This window comes from Cottoperca gobio, chromosome 19 (genome assembly GCF_900634415.1).
Source record: "Cottoperca gobio chromosome 19, fCotGob3.1, whole genome shotgun sequence".
Taxonomy (NCBI): domain Eukaryota; kingdom Metazoa; phylum Chordata; class Actinopteri; order Perciformes; family Bovichtidae; genus Cottoperca; species Cottoperca gobio.
In genome coordinates this window covers 2,799,793-2,817,293 of record NC_041373.1, presented here as the reverse complement: position 1 = coordinate 2,817,293, position 17,501 = coordinate 2,799,793, and the positions used below count along the sequence as shown (strand labels likewise).

General features: G+C 40.2%; 1 protein-coding gene across 2 annotated transcripts in view; it reads right to left on the bottom strand.

The window, feature by feature from the left end:
* ca10a (carbonic anhydrase Xa) overlaps window positions 1-16,666 on the bottom strand; it is a 180,158-nt gene extending 163,492 nt beyond the window's left edge. Inside the window, exons 1-2 of one of the 2 annotated variants that reach the window (XM_029457178.1) lie at window positions 16,357-16,666; window positions 15,309-15,752 (exon numbers count right to left, since the gene is read on the bottom strand). In XM_029457178.1, coding sequence (XP_029313038.1) covers window positions 15,309-15,369 — 61 coding nt within the window. In that variant the 5' untranslated portion in view covers window positions 15,370-15,752; window positions 16,357-16,666. Of the gene's footprint in view, window positions 1-15,308; window positions 15,865-16,356 lie in introns of those variants that run through there. The other variant, XM_029457177.1, reaches the window with a different exon arrangement.
* Between the last annotated feature and the right edge of the window lie 835 nt (window positions 16,667-17,501).

Here is a 17,501-nt window from a genome sequence, read left to right as displayed (position 1 = left end):
CGTATAAAGAGATAGATAGTGAAATGGGGTAATGGGTTATTTACAATGACTTCACAAGTGAGATGTTGCTAATAAGATTAAAAGCCATAACATGACAACAATGAATGCACAACTTTGCATGAACTCTTACAGTATGTAACTGCACTGATGAGTAACAAATACATGTTCAGTAGATGCCTCTTGATGTCTCTCATTGCACAACTCCTGTGGTCTGGTTTACCAACTGACAACATGTTAGCGAGGCATGCCATGGCTTATTTTCAGAATAATAAGCTACTCAGAATATACATCTGGCATGTGAATACTATATATTGCCATGGAGTTAGTACATTAGCTGTGGGCTACACGTAATGCCCCGTTAATGACATCTTTCAGACCCTGATTATGAACTGTTCATGTCAGCCTCACAGTCATAATTCCAAGTTGAAGTATATAAAGAATTTCTGCCTGTTACAATATCTCCCACTTGGCAAAAGGGACCGCAGCAAACCCACCAACTAGCACTTACATATAAATCAAGCACAATGGAATCTATCAGGAGAAAAAAAAGCGTCAGTTTACAGCTGGTTTCACTCGTTAACAAAAAATTCAGGGGGGTTTTTTCAACCTGCATCTTAACTTTATAATCGGACCTTTTGTGAGTATGCAACATGCTAACCTCGCACTGACTGCCACCAACTGGGAACTTTGACTCAACAAAATAAAACAACGGTCAAGCAGCATGATCCTCCTATTGCCTTCCAAATAAACTTAACTTTTACACAAGTAAACCATGGACAGCAATCAAATGAATTACCTTTTCTAAATTTGCTTATTACGATTAATATTAAGCCTTTTTTCTATATCATCTAGAATCTGTGGATGTTTGTTGCCAGCTGAAGAGAGATTGGCTCATAATGTTCAAGTCGAGTAAAAGCACTCTGAGTGTGGGGGCCCCTGCAGCTCACCTACTAAAGTGGGTGCCCCATGTACCCCGTCTGAGTCCTGACTGCAGCGGCCTGAGCTATCTTTAGTGGTTCTATCAAATAAAGGCAAAAAAGACCAAAAAATTACGTTTCAAAAAAGAAAAAATAGGAATATAGATTATACCATCACTTTCACTCCAAATGTGATGTCATCAGATTTTCAGATTAAAGAATGGACCAAACATGGGATCTCCACTGTGTTGGCAGATTGTGTAAACACTGGTGTCGACTATTCCAGAACAAATGGTGACATGGCAAAACACACAGTCTGTCACAGAAAGAGAAGGGAGAGAGAGTGAAGCCTGGATAAACAGCAGTTCTCTGCGTCTCTGTATCACCCACCCACTTAGTGTAGAGCACACTCACTCACTCACTCACACAAACACACACTGTTTCTCTTCCTGCTGCAGGGCACACATCTGCACAGGATTATCAGATTAGCAGCTGCAGATTTTCCCTGACAGGCCTGTGTGTGATGGAGAGTGAATTGGGGCATTTGGATGGTGCTGTTGTATGGAGCAGGCAGGACTGCGTTCTGACTGTGGAAACTCACTGTCCACCTGCAGTGTGATGCTTCCATACAAGCGCCGACGCCACAGCCACTGTCTTCCTTCCCTGTTTCCGTCCACGCTTTCTCAGCCAGTCCCTCTCACCAACTTACTCATTCTGCTCTTTCTGGCTGCGTCAATCCTTCACAAGTACACACTCAAGTACACACACACACACTCCCCATCCCATCTCCCAGTGGTAAATTACAGCTGGCGTGGAGGTCGTCTCACTCCAGCTGGCTGATAGACTTCAGATTCCTGAGCAGCAGATGTGATGAGCTACGGATGCTTAGGGAGAGGCAAGGTGGACACTCAAACACACACATTTGTGTATACTATATATATATATATATATATATATATATATATATATTACTTTCACTATGTAATTCTGTCTGCCACAGGGTACGATCTCTCCAAAAAACCAAGGCTCCATTTATAGCAGAAAAGAAGAGGATAGCGCTTGAGTTACACCTCTTAAAATAAAAAAAAATAATGATATGTCTATATACACGTATATATATATTATTTTTATATGTGTAAAAAGAAAAGAAAAACAAAGTAATGGTGAACATATTCAACAACTGTCAGCCCCAGTATCCATAGCCACAACTAAACCAATATATTCATCTTCATCATAAATATTCAACAATGCTACCTAAGAATGTAACAACAATATCCCCTTTTGCATGCTTTACATCCCCATTCCTCTTTTCTGTACCTTGCAAACATTATTTTTTGTACATCTTTTTAAACTGATATTTTTACTTTGTTTGAGTTCTTCCTCCGTTCCATTCCACGAAAAAAATTTGATTTGCACATACTTTTAAGATTAGTGCAAACACAACATTGTTTCAAATGAAGTTTTCCTTCTAAGTTATAACCCTCCTCTTTGGCCAAGAACATTTTTTATATATTGCCAGGAAGCAAACATATTGTACGTTGTTTGTGCAGTCTTAAATTCCACCACATCCCTGTACTTATAAAGGTAATAAAATGATAACACATATTCTGAAGACAGTAAACTCTTTATTGTTCCCACACTGTCAAAAGCAGCGCATTGCAGCTCCACTCCTTCTCTTCTTACCTTTCACAATGAAAGCCCGAGACATACTGCCTCACTGCTTACCAGTGAACATTGAGGCAACTCTACGAAACAGATTACAGCTCAACAAATAGTTTACAGTTCCCAAGGAGCGGAAATGGTGGGTGGTCGAAAAACCGGAGTTGTTAACTGAGGAAACTGTGTTTTCTACTAATCTAGATCAGTAAGTAACAAAACCTGGCTATTATTATTACTATGGGGAGTTTTACTCTGCTTTTTTCTTCTTTATCATAGCACTGAGATCAGTGTTTCTAATTAAAATTGGAATTTTTACAGTTGTTTCTTTCTTGTGAAGGTAATGTTAGCCAGGTTGCTAGCGGTAGCCATAATGCTAACGATATATGAACAAGTAGATCGCTCTTCTTGTTCATATGAGAATCAGTTTGTTTGGAACCAAATGCAATGTGTCCTGTGTTGTTAGTAGCGCTGAGGAAAACAGACATAGACCAAGTTGTCTTTGTGACAGCAGCACCGAGAATAATACCATTTGGAAACGCTAGGGGGAGTTGAAAAAGTGTCAGATTTTTACCTTTTACCCTAAATCGAAATCATTGTCTCAGGTGTCAGAAGTCAAACACTTCCAACCTCCTTACTGAGATACTTTTCCGCAGTATAAAACAATAACGCTACCTCCAGCAGTGCTTCTGAGAAGGGACAGTCAGCATTAGCATGAAGAGGTGGATATAAGTATCTGAACAATGAGCCAATGCTGTAAAGTAGCCAAAACTGCCGTAGCTGATGTTTTGGTATCATATCAGCCATGCAGTCACATTTACTGTGCACACGGAGTAGCATTTTGTAAATTGTTAGTAAAATGGCTGCGATCTCTCTTTACAAGCAGCAGCCACCTGCATTTATGTATGTCAGCAGATGGAGGCTTGAGGAAAGTTAGAGTAAAACAAGTGTTCAGACACAAACACATTGTTTAAGATGAAAAGGGGGCATTCTCGACTATTTTATATTATATTATATATATATATATTATATTATATAATTATATTTACTGTACATCACAGAACAGAAACCTGCTGTTGTGCTTTGAAACAAAAGCAATCAGGTTTTTCACTTAAAGAAGAATAATCTTTATTCTGACCGAACCTTAACCTTAAAGCTGGAGCGTCCCCCCCCCTTCTTGGTGCCCAGCAGTGTATCAACAGGGCAGCACACACACACTGACACTGACCAGACGGCCATGCAGAAGTGGGTGGGCAGAGATTCAAGCAGAAACACACTGCAGACGTTGTGTGCGACTGGGGTTTGCAACATGAGAAACATCCACTCAGAGCAGGGAGGGATTGCGGGCATCCTTAACATGGATGTTTGCCCGTTGGCATATGGCCGGCTAGTGGAGACACGTGTTATTGTCACGAATACACCACAGGCCCATACCCTAGCATTTCATCATCCCATTTAAATTCCTAAGCTTCCCTGATGGCACGTTTTACTCTGAAGGTAACCTGTGATTATCTGTGGATGTCACAGTTGCTCACAAAATGAGGTTCAGCAGGGGAAGCAGAGCCGCTAATGTGCCTCTGTCACTGGCAGCAATCAGGTGTTGATATTACTTTGCCTTGAAGCCAATACTTGGCTTGCACAGCTTGTTTTGTAATTTCAAGTAATGCGTTAGGTGGGGACTTCATTAATGCCATTGCAATCTCAACGCTACTTCTGCCGAAGAACTCAATGTTGAATTTTATACATTTTCAACACTCCCATCAGACATGTTCTGCAAGCTGAAATTCCAATTTAGCATCAACCCCAGAGGGCAGACAGGAAAGTCACAGACTGCTTAAAAGAAGACAGAAAGTGAGGAAGAGTTTAACAACTGAAAACAAACTGTTTTGTAGTGAATCCTAACTCCTGCACAGGAGACGGACTGACATAAAAACAACCGTACTTAATTTTAATCAGGAGAGACTTCTGAGTGAACACATATTGACATGTGCACAAGAGGATGAGAAATGTGAATCATGACAACATGTATCTTAAAGCGGTAGGTGAAGCCGTCGGTAGAATATGAAACCCTGAGTAAATACGGGGTGTAGACACTGGTGATGAACAGAATGCTGAAGATGTGGATTTGATGAGAAGTGGACTTCTGATGAGCTCCACCTGGATATGATGAGTGGAGGTGAACGGCATCGAGGAGGTATGCAGTGATATGGCCTTAAATGACAGTTGAATGCAGCAGAGAGGAGAACATATTTAAAGTTCAACAGCAGCACCGTCATTGGCTGTTGGAGATCGCGTAAAAATCTAGTTGGTTAACTAAAAGTGTGGACGGCCATTATGAGCTGATTAGAAGCAGCTGGAGGAGCGAGAGAGGACTGAGGATGAATGAACGTAAAGGGAGTCTTCCTGACTGAACGCTGAGCTCCATTTGACACAGCACTTTGGCTGCAGCACTACAGCTGACAACACTAAAGTCTATTTAGCATGCCAGGATGAATTCTCAAGTCATCTGAAGACAGGATCCTGTTTAAGCTAAGCAAAAGAAGAAAAAAACTGAAAACAATGGAGAGAAAACGGCATTGTGTTTCAGAGCTGCATGATCAATTAGCATTAGTACACAGTCATTATATAATAACAATGGAAGTAAGCCCTATAGGGATCATGTAGAAAGGTAAGCCAATTTTACTGCTTTCACAACTTTTAAATATCTAGTAGTGAAGTTTTAAGTCAATAAAATGCTATTTTTTGGTTTACTAATAATCCCTACACTTTGGGGTTATTATTTTTGTTATCGATTAACATGTAGAACATTTGTCCTTGTTGATGTCATGAAATGTCTGTTTTTTTCCGAACCAGCAGACTGAAACCCAAGGATATTTAAGATGTATAGATAAAACCAGTAAATCCTCACATTGGAGAGATTGCAATCTGTCATTTTGGCATTTTTTTAACATTTAGGAACACTGCAAACACATGCCTATCCCAACCTATTTTGGTTAAGGTTGAGTCTTAAAATTGTGTTAAATTTAAAAACACAATCTGTATCTTTCAAACAAGATGGTTTATGTAAATAAAATAAATCTGTATTTTTCAACTTGGTCTTAGAGGAACATTAAATAAAACAAAGGAGAAAAAAAGAGAATCAGTCCTTTAATACCAATCTGCCCTGGTGTGGGGATAGAAGGATTTCTGCAGAGAACATGTTAAGGCAAAGCCAAAGAGTGAAAATAGTATTTCTGTGTCTGAACAGATGGAGAACAGCAGTCAAAACTGTTTACACCTCATATAATGTCAAATCCTGTTTAGATCTGGCTTCTTGAGCCCTTCTGGGCAGAGGAAGAATACAAATACTGCAAGAGAAAATATACTATAATAGAGGAGAGGTAGACATCCTCTGAATGTGTGCTCACAGCACTACAACAACATATTTACCTGCTCTGGCATTTTGCCAGAAAATAGATAAACTGTGTAAAAGCACAACCACAAGTTTTTATAGATCTCGCCACAACTGGAGTCCACCAAAAATCAATATACCTTTTTTCTCCTGAATATCTAAAACAGCCCGACTCTTCTGTGTATCTGGTTGGTTGGAATTTCTGATCTTTGATTTTATCATTAGAGAAAAACCCAGCCTTAGTGGCAGGCTGATCCATTTTACAAATGGTAGACAGTTAAGTCAATACTTGTGGGCATTAAAGATATATCCCCCCAAGGTACAGACCAGAATAACTGAGGCTCTAATCATTTAGAAGCTGATACTAAGACTCACTGCCAATAAATAAAGCTGTTATTGTTCTTAAGTCTTTGACAAACAAGAACACCTTTAGAGTCATCTAAACGCTGTTACCCATCAAGGACCGTAACAGTGATCATGCATGTTTTATACGGTCACAATATCTTTTGACTTTTGATTTTAAGATCATGAATACATTTAATTTTATTTCCTTCAGCACTGACGGACTATGCCATTGTTGGAGTGTTTTCATTGTGTGGCTGAGAGTGCTTTCTTTCTTCACACAAGTAGGCAGTGGAGAGTAAAGTTATACAGTTGTTCTAGCACAGGGGTGGGGAACCCCCGGCCTCCGGGCCGTATACGGCCCGCGAGACCATTTGATCCGGCCCTCGAGGTAATTTCGTAAAACGCACGCAAATTAAATCCACTAGCAAAAAAAAACTAGAAAGCTAAAACAGAGAAAGCTGGCTGTGGAATGTTGCACTTTCCAGGAGAAATAATCTCGAGCGTCATTACTGATCGAAAAATGCCGAACTACACGAGCTGAAAGGATTGTAAAGCATTGTATTTGGCTAGTTTTTAGTGTGTAAACATCGCTCAGCTAGTTATGGGATTTGGACACCAAAATTGTGTGGTGAAAGGATGTTCAAACATGATTGCAAAAATTGCGACTGCAAGCCTCCGTTCGAACTATTTCCATTTCCAACAGCACTAAAAAACAATGATAGAAGGCTAGCATGGACCAACACTGTAAAGAGACAGGATTACAATGGGAAGTCTTGGGAGCCCAAGAAATCTTCGCGGATTTGCAGTGAGCATTTCATGCAAGGAAAACCAACAAATGAATTCCCTGATCCTGAACTCGACCTGGGGTATGTAATCTATCTACTTGATTTATATATTGACAAATGTACTTTCTATATATTTTTTAAGTTATAGAGTTTTATAATAATTAACAAACACAAGTTAGGTATATATTTATAATAGCTTACCCTGCAACACAACTGCAATAAGCACTTATGATATCACCAGTTTTCTTGACTGTGCAGATCCATGCCGAATGTGGCGTATGGGAGATTTTCATTGAATGAGTACATTTTGCTTTCAAAAAGCAATACTCAGAATCTGCGAGAGGATTGAAAGATAATTGTTTCAACCAGCCAGAGTCAAACAGTCTAAATGCTTTGCCTTCTTTGTATTCGTTCAAAGTTCGTTTATGAAACTCGACATCGTTAAAAATAATGTTATATCGCTGAGGTATATCTGCGGCCAAGAAGTCATGCTGTTGTTTTCATTGACCCAGCCATCCTGCAATGTCAAGGGATCAGGCACTGAAACGCCACTCGGCATAACCAAAAGCTTTGTCTTTTCTTTTTCTGTGAAAGTCTTTCGTTAGCTGTTGGTTGCTCCTCAATGCCCATCTCTGATGCAGCAAACACCTTGGCAATAAGCTCCAGTTTTGTCCCTGAAACCTTTAAATTCCGCTTGCGGCAAAATTCTTTCAAAGCTTCGACTTTCCACATCTGAACCTCATCATAAGAAAGGAGTTCAGAACTCATTTTAGAGTAGTAGGTTTGTTTACAACACGCTTGAAGAATAAGCTAAATACAATGTAAACACGTAGAGAAGAAATCCAATATTGCAGCCCTTGTAGAGTTGGTGCTCACTTTTCTAGGCTTGCCACCCCAGCATGCATTGCGATTCCACCGGAAACTCCAATTCCATCTACGCTAATGTACGGCTCATCCGTTTGATACGTCATATCCTGTGGGTTGATTTTTTATAAATTGTATTTATTTACATAATTATATTTATTATATTCATGTCAGAAGAAAATACAAGAAAACCATAAAAATATTAGAAGAAACTGTGTTTATACTTCACTTACTCTATGTGATTACTACTAACAGGGAATATGGGTATATAATAGTTATTTCTAAATAAATAAAAATAATATTTATTAATAAATATTATTAATAAATGTGTACGCCTGGTAGGTATTTTCGGGTAAATTCGCCCGCCTCTTAAGAGGTTATTCGCCTTTTTACTTCATATGTTCTTTTGCTGTGACAAGATACATTTCCCCGTTGTGGGACTAATAAAGGATTGTTTTCTGATAAAATGGAAAGATACATGGATAAAAAAACCTGCTTTTTTGCACAGCATAAAAGAAAGGTGAAATGAATGAGCTGTGTCTCCAAAAGAATTTGCAGAAGTTATGAGTTAAATAATTAGTATGGCCCTCGAAGGATGTTGTAAAAAAAAAATGGCCGTTGATAGGAAAAAGGTTCCCCACCCCTGTTCTACGGGATCGATAATCCTGCTTTTGATTTTAGTTTAAATCATTTCTATTGATTTTCGATCTAGAATCGAAAGCTTGACACCCCTAATGTTTAAGCCCCAAAACGTTTCATGCACTTATTTTTAGTTTGAATATGTTTTTGTATCTTTCAAAGTTCAAGATCCAAACTTGAACGTTCAGTTTACATTTTTTCAATTGATCAAAACCTTTGGCGCGTATTTAGCTCCATATATCACAAATACGTTTCTAATCATAGTGCGGATGACAGGCTGGATGGGAGGGACTGTCTCCCAGGAGACTGCTGTTTGTGTCCCATGTGAAATTAATAGTCAACGTTGACCTTTATCCATTTTCGTCCATTCTTTAATGACATAACAAACACACCTACATTTCCCTCGGGACCAATAAAGTATCTATCCATCTATGTTTTTGCTACACATAACCAGGTAAAACAGTCATCCGGAACAAAATCAGTTTACCTCGAAACGTAATTGAGAATATAGTGTAGTTGTTTGGGAACGTCATTTTGTAGGCGACAGGGTTGTTACATTTGATCACAACTAACGCTGCTATGTTTTAGAAAATGTAAATGCTCTGTATGTTTTATACAAAAATGGAGGATTTGAATCAAATCAACTTTTAATCGTACACAGCACCGCACACACAGTGACATTTAGACTCTGCATTTAACCGAGCAGTGAGCAGCTATTATGTTATATATATATTATTATTATAGTGTCCTAGGCAGCCATTGTTCTTCAGTCATTTGTGTTCGACTCTTGATGCTTGCCTGAGTTGTGTAATTCATTAACAGTGAACATTAAGTCTGCACTCATTTCTGTCAATGTTGCATTAGTGTTCTGTGGTATTAAATGAGTGTAGAAAACAAGACTTTGCATTTTTGACTGAATCATAAATTCCATATTCAAGGAATGTATTATTTTTTCCACCGTACATTCGCCACTTTAATAATTAAAATGTATCTGTAGCAATAGAAATATTGATGATTCTGGCCCTGGTATGACTTAATCCTAACCAAATGTTGTGTTGTTGCCCTGGTTTGGAGCACAGAGCGCAGGAAAAGCAGCGGGCTAACAGTTTATTATTGCCTCTGGGCCCCATAGAGGGTCAATCTGGCTATGTTTAACATCTACAGCAATGTTTTATCTTTATTGTATACATACATGCTGCCTGTGGAATAACATGTAGGGAGATATATGGAGAAAACATCAGCATGCATTAGATATAAGGCATCCTTTATCCCGGCTATTATTAGATTGTATTTCAAGATCATGTGAAAGAAATCGCAGTATTAAGCCTATAGTTCTGACTGAATATGACACAGATAAAACAGACATTATGGATTAATATAGACGCTGGAGGAGGAGGTTCATCTTCAAACACTCTATATGTAGCCTGTAACATCAAAGCACCAGTGTAGGAAAACCACAAAACCATGTTTTATAATTAGCAATAGCTTCCCATTATTTCCCATAAACCCCATTATTTTCCCGTAACCAAAGGAACCAACACTCACTCAATTTAAGGATCAACAAATGAAGAAAAACAAAGAATTACAACCACTTTTTTTGCTCCACTAATTTTTGACACAATAACGGGAGGACTAAACAAAAGATGTTTACGAATACAGAATTGAGGAGAAGGCTTTAGTTGGGACTGGAGATGAGATTGACCCTACACTGTAAATGAGGTTTTTCATTTACAGCAAGGTCAAATGGTCAAAATGTTACAGGAAATGGTAGTGGTGGAAAATCCCCAGACCACCTGACCTCCGATCTCAGGCCTCATGACAGTACAGATTTCTACCTCCAACTCAATATAATGGAGGTGAATCTGGTTTGTGATGCTGCAAGCATTAAATTCCTTTTTGAAAACTCTACATCAGCATTTCTGTCTAGAAATAATGACCCGATTACTCTGGATAATCCACAGATCTCACTCTGAACACTTTGGAAACACAAATTACAGAAGAAGTAGTCCCAGATATAAAGAGGCAGGCTCTCTTGTTTCCACAGTACCAGCGCACAACACCATTTTATTCCAGAGCGATGTGTTTACACTAATTGTATTACTTATTAATCCTGGTAGCTCCCTAAAGCTGCTATACTACTACATATACAATGTTTATATCAACAACGGATCTAATAACTGTGCGTAGTAGAGTTGTTGCTTGTAGAGAATCATCACCTGACTGATAAGCATCCTATAGCGTCTTTCAGCTCATTCTTTTGGTTTCATGTTCCGCAACTTTAACATTCTGGTTCAGTTTCAAAGTTTTCATCAACATTGTTTCCAACAACAGCAGGAATTTTTTTTCAACATAAACAATAATTTAATAAAGCTCTGAAGACAGTTAGAGACTAGCTGGTGAACACAGCGGAGCCTTTAGCAGCTAAAGATCCAGATATTTTCTCAAGAATTGGTGGAAAAGTGAATAATGGACAAACCTTCATTACGTGGCCAGAAACTCAACTCCAAATCAATGATGAATGAATGATGTGTAAAGAAGCAACTGTTTATCAACTTATAAGTGTATAACGTAAGAAGTGTGTTTTTGAGAAACACACTGAGAAATGAGTAACATAGAGGAAGTACACTGAACAGTTGGAAAACAGCCTTCAAACACTCTCCGTCATCCCGGTCCCCATCAAACCCTCCATCACAGGATTCAGTGACTACAGGCGCGTCACCCTGACGTCTTTAGTCATGAATCTTTGACAGACTGGTGTTGGCCACATGAGGGACATCACAGGACCCCTGCTGGACCCCCGGCAGTGTGCCTACCGAGCAAACAGGTCACTGGAAGATACAGTCACCGTTGGACTGCATAACATCCTGCAACACCTCGACTACCCAGGGACATCCGCAAGCATCCTGTTTGTGGACTTCAGCTCGTTATTCAACACCATTATCCCAGACATTCTCCACTCCAAACTCGCCCAGCTCACTGTGCCAGAATCCAACTGTCAGTGGATCACAAATTTCCTGACAGACTGGAGGCAGCAAGCTGAGGCTGGGGTAAAGATCACATACAGTACCATCAGCACTGGCATCCCCAGGGATGTGTTATCTCCCCACTGCTCTTCTCCCTCTACACCAACCACTGCACCTCAGGAGACACGGCGGTTAGACTCCTGCCGTTTGTAGACTACACACCGGTCATTGGCCTGATCCGGTACGGTAATGAGTCTCCATAGAGACGGGAGGTTGGCTGTCTGGTACGGTCAGAACAACCTGGAAAGTATGTGTATGTGTAGACATACTTGGCCAACTTCTGATTTGGATATGATATGTCAGATTTGGGCCGAGTGTGGATATTGTGTGACAGGTGGCCACAGTGTCAGACTTTGAAAACCACAGTTTTAGATTAATGACTGGAGCTCATTCTCTTTAGAAAATCACCTAAGGGTGCTATCACTGTGCCCACAGAGTCAGCCTCCTTTTCACTGTCACTAAAACAATGCCAGGTTTTGCCTCTTGATCACATCACAGATTAGAATCTTGGCACTGAGGGGTCTTTCATGTCCACAATTATTGCTCAACTGTGCAAGATAATAGCCTGCCTTGAAGTCTGGTTTAACGTATGTAGTTCAACCTGACAACAAGCTACATGATAACAATCGGCAGATAAATCAATTCAATCCCGTCAGATATTTTTAGGAAAAATGCTGACAATTCTAAGCGTCACCAAATAATGACCTTCACTGTAAAATGTGACTCACACAACAAGGACAAATGACACACAGGCATGAAGGTTAACAAACATACCATGTGTTTTAAATGTTGAGCACGCAGAGTAGCAGCATGTCTACATGAATACCTTTTATTGCATACAGCTACTCCTGGTTAACGCAGGTACACACAAGCATAACTAAGATGAACATGTCCCTGTTAAATGGATTGAGGCCACCAAAAGGAAAGGAAATACCAGCAAGATCTATAGCAGAATAATTTATTCTTGACTTTGGAAACAGTAGTTGACAGAACAATCTCTCGCAAGCGTTCAAACTATGGACTGTCAAGCTCAACTTTCATGGATGAGAAGTCTGGAAAGTGCTCAGAACAATTGAAATACACTGCCATACAAAACTAAAATGCGAGAGTCAACTCCAGAGCCACAGGACACCTCAAACCACCAACAGATATATACTGTATATATTGACCTTTGTGTGTACATTTAAAATAGTGAGGTCTACATAGATATAATTTTTTTTAAGCTTTATTTATTCAGAGACGTTTCACTGAGAGGAAGCCTCTCTTTTGCCGGAACACCCTGATCACATTCACACAGCTACACAACAGATGCACTGGAGCGGTTGGGGTCAGAACCACAGTGGTGGTAATGAGGGAGAGGCACTGGGCACTGCTTTTTCACTTTTCCCACCAAGATTCCAGGGATTGAACCAACGACCTCACAAGCACGCTTCTCCAACCTTAAGGTTACAACTGCGTTGTTAAAAGATGAATGTTTCTTACTGTGCATTCCAATACCCACACCACCATGTCAAATGCAGTACGACTAAAAAATATGAGGATGTCCTACTGCATCCAGTCACATTTTGCATGCTATTCTGGCTATTCTGACCCGCAATCCTTTGCGCAGGGGATATGTGAGCAAGAGGGTCAAAGTTCAAGGTGCAATGTTATTATGAAGTAGTATGTCCTGATTGTATGCATTCTTCATGCAACAGTACATACTTTGTAAGGACAGCTGCAGTACACACTTAAAGTAAAAAAAAAAAAGTATGTGATTTGGAACGCAGCCTTGCTCCAGGTAGAGAGACAGGCAGGTAAGTAGACAAGCAGGTGTTTTGACTAATTACAGTCCTGTAACAGCCACAGATACCGGATTATTTTTGTCAGTGCATTTGATTTATTTATTGTTGTTGGGAAGCAAAGAGTATTTCAAAAGAATATCACAAAATTGTTTCCTAAAATACATTACCCACACTAGCTTTAACAAAATGACTAGTGCTGGTAATACTATAATCACACATAAAATGCAGCACCAACTGTTCAATTCAGCGAATGCTTTCTCCCAAACTAGCTAACGCACAATTTCAAAGTACAACATTCTACATAGCTAATTGCTTGTCCTCATGACTGAAGTAACGGTACATTAGCCCAACATAGCATCCTTGCTAGCATATCATCCAACTAAGCAAAACGGAAGACACACTTACGGTTTTAACCTTTGTCTCTTTCCCCTACCAGCATTGCATTTTCCCGATAAATGCACAAGCCTTATTATGTAACTAAGAGGGAAAAATTAACAGTCTGGAGAAAACACCTACAAAATCACACATGAAAAACATTTACTCCTATTAATCTTATGACTTCCAAAAAACTGAATCTTCCTGTTTGGCTGACCTCATTTAAAATAAATTCTTAAGGAAACACAATCATAAGTGTTGGGGCTCAGCCACTGAGGCAGAGTAATTGTCACATTAACCCCTTTCCCTCACTGATAAAAAAGAGCCTCGGTACAGAGAACAGCCTGGAGTTTCGTATTGCGTGAAGTAGGCACCAGTTCTCTTACTGTAGTGAATGCAAGTCTCTTGCAATCAGGGATGCAACAAAAACAACAACATATAGTTTATGAGAGTCTCTATTCGGTGTTTTAATTGTATTCATCTCAACATTATTGACATAACACTAAAATACTCTATCTGCAACTTGTATTATTATTTTTGTTTTCGAGCGTCTGCAGGCTTATGTGGAAATCAGGATTAATCCACTAATATCTGCCTTGATATAAAAAAAGAAATGTAAAACTTTTATACATATTTGCACACTTTACAGTGAAAAGAGGTGCAATTGTGGTTTGTGCCACGTTGTCATTAACATAGGACTGGATAATTGAGTTTTTAGATTAACTAGTAGTGTAAACACTCTAACAGGAGCACGGTGTAATAACGGCCTATTGCAACGGCATGTATCCGCTGAAACACAGTAAAGTGAGGGGGTGCATTACCCAATTGATACGCGCTGATGGCTCAGACGCATCTGCCTGCACAGCACACAGAGCCGTTATAAGAGCATGACCTACAGTGCCAAAGAGTGCCGGCGCTCACCGGTGCGCACAACTGCTTTATTTGATAGAAACTCTGAATGAATTGTTTCTGCAGCCCAGACACTTTACAATGACGGAGAGGACAGATGATTCTAGCAAACACGCGACATGTCCATGGAGAAAAAAACGCATTAAAAGAATCCATCCTGTTCATTGTAGTTTGCATCGAAAAGCCCACCCATGTTATGCGTGCGTCAGAAGCCTGCGCACCCAGTCCTGAAAGCTACACGGTAACTAGTCACACACACACACACACACACACACACACACACACACACACACACACACACACACACACACACACACACACACACACACACACACTCACTCACTCACTCACACACACGCTGAAAGATCTATAACCAAAGACTAAAACAATAGCGTTATTGCATGCCAGGCACAGCAAACTAGTGTATATATTTGCAATGTTCTACTTGCCACAGTGCGTCCTGACAAGCATTCATTGTAAAATAAACCCTTTATTCACACACACCAAATCCCACCATCAACCTCAGTCATCCCATCAGAATTTCAGGAAAAAGTAAAAGACAATTCATGCATTTATTTGATGCACCTGCCCAAAAGACACAAATGATTTCCATAACTCACCTGATATGCAGACAATAAAATTGGCTTGAAGAATGATCAATATTTCCCAAATTATATCCATCCTCTGTCTTCATTCCACGTACATTACACACAGATTAGGAAAAATAAATACGAAACAGAGTGTATCAGTTGCAGATGTCCTGTTCTCTCAGACTGAATCCCGCGGTACACCTTCCACCAGGTATTTTCCACACCACACACATAGCAGGTGATCAAAGCCTAAAGAGTAAATGTTGACGTTCACACCACTAAATGTTACAATTCCAGAGATGGCGAAAAGACTGAACTCCAGAAGAGCCGAGCAGAACGCTGATCCTCTCAGTTCACTGTAGTATTCCAGTGCGCCCTAGAACGGACACGTCCATCCATCCATCTGGCGTCGTTTCAAAGAGTGGGCATCCCGTTCTTACCACAGAAAGTCAAACATGACCGTGTCAGTAAAATCTGTGTGGAAAGAGAGAAAGAGAAAGCGCAGATTAATGAGGCGGGGCAGCTGTGGGTTCAGACACACACCTAGAAGCGCCTCACAACTCTGAAACTCGCATCGCCAGGTGGCGAGCCTCCGATCTACACTTCTCCCGTCACTGCAAGGCACGTAATAAAACCAAGACTTCCTGTCTAGACTGTAAAAATTAAAGCTTTGGTGTGTTGATTTAAGTGTGTTACCATGTAGGCTATGCATTTTCCTGACAATGATGATAACTAATAAAAAGGGTGAAAGTAAAAGCTGCAAATAAAATCAGACAACATTAAACTTGCTCCATATAAAATATTTAAAGCATATTAACCCCATTATTCCGGGGAGCTCTGGCTCATTCAGATGTACATCTTGTAGTTGTTCTGTAATCTGTGCTTTTAATTTGTATACACAACTACATGATTTCCGGTCGTGTTCTGGATAAAAGTGATGAGCTTGACGCAGTTCTATCGCCATCCCACACGCAGGACACAACTAAAACACGGATTCTGCAAAGTAAAGAGCATTCCTTCAAACAATAAGAGTGAATATGGGAAGTGTGTTAATGAGAGGAAAATAAAACACACTTACAGCTACTGGAGACAAATTCTCTGCACATAAAAAGGGGGAGAAAACTCCGAATAGCGCAGTTTTGACGCACCGGAGAATATCTGTCCTGAAACGAGACGGGGACTAAAAGTAGATAGTAGAAGAAGATGAAAGAAATCCAACTAGGTATAAAAGACAATACTGATCTGCTGAATGTCCTCAAACGAATGAAACGTAGATAATGAGTAACAGATCTAATAATAATACACTCAAAACGTGAGGGACAGTGCGCTCACAGACAGGCGGCAGTTCATTCCTCACTAACGGCTCGTACGGGTCTTGTTGCTCGAGGCTGGCACGGGGCACCCAGCGATGCTATCCAGCTCTGCGGCTCTGCACGCTATTAGGATTCACGAGGAGCGACGCGCGCGGCCGCGGGCGGATGCACGCACAGGCAGGCGGGGGCACAGGTGGATGAAAACCGAACACTGCAGAAAAACATGTTTGGTGTTGAAATATTGTTTGTGTTAAATTGAATACTGATTATAACTCAGCAGGAATGCGTGATAAAGAATGCGAAAGACACAGCGACACATATGACTCTAGGAAGAATTCCAAAAATCATGTTTTTCTGCAAGAGATTTTTTTGTGCGATTGAATTGGAAATACACACACAAACACTCACTCACACACACACACGCACGCACACACACAAACACAAACTCACACACAAACACACACTCACACACACGCACACACACACACACACACACACACACACACACACACACACACACACGCACTCACACACACACGCACGCACACACACACACACACACACACACACACACACACACACACACACACACACGGAGAGAGAGAGAGAGAGAGAGAGAGAGAGAGCATAATCAAACAAGATTATTTTTAAAGAAGAAACATTATCTGTTTGTTTCATAAAAAAAGCGTTAAGATGATGGTGTGTTTGTGTGTGTGTGTGTGTGTGTGTGTGTGTGTGTGTGTGTGTGTGTGTGTGGGTGTGTGTGTGCTACTTACTCTTTCAGACATGTTAGAAAGAGAGTTTGGGAATGTGGTACATCACATAGGCCTAGCTTTGCTGCAGGTTTACTTCCTCACATGTGGACACCCGAGCATTACCCACATATGGATGTGACTATTGAACATATCCT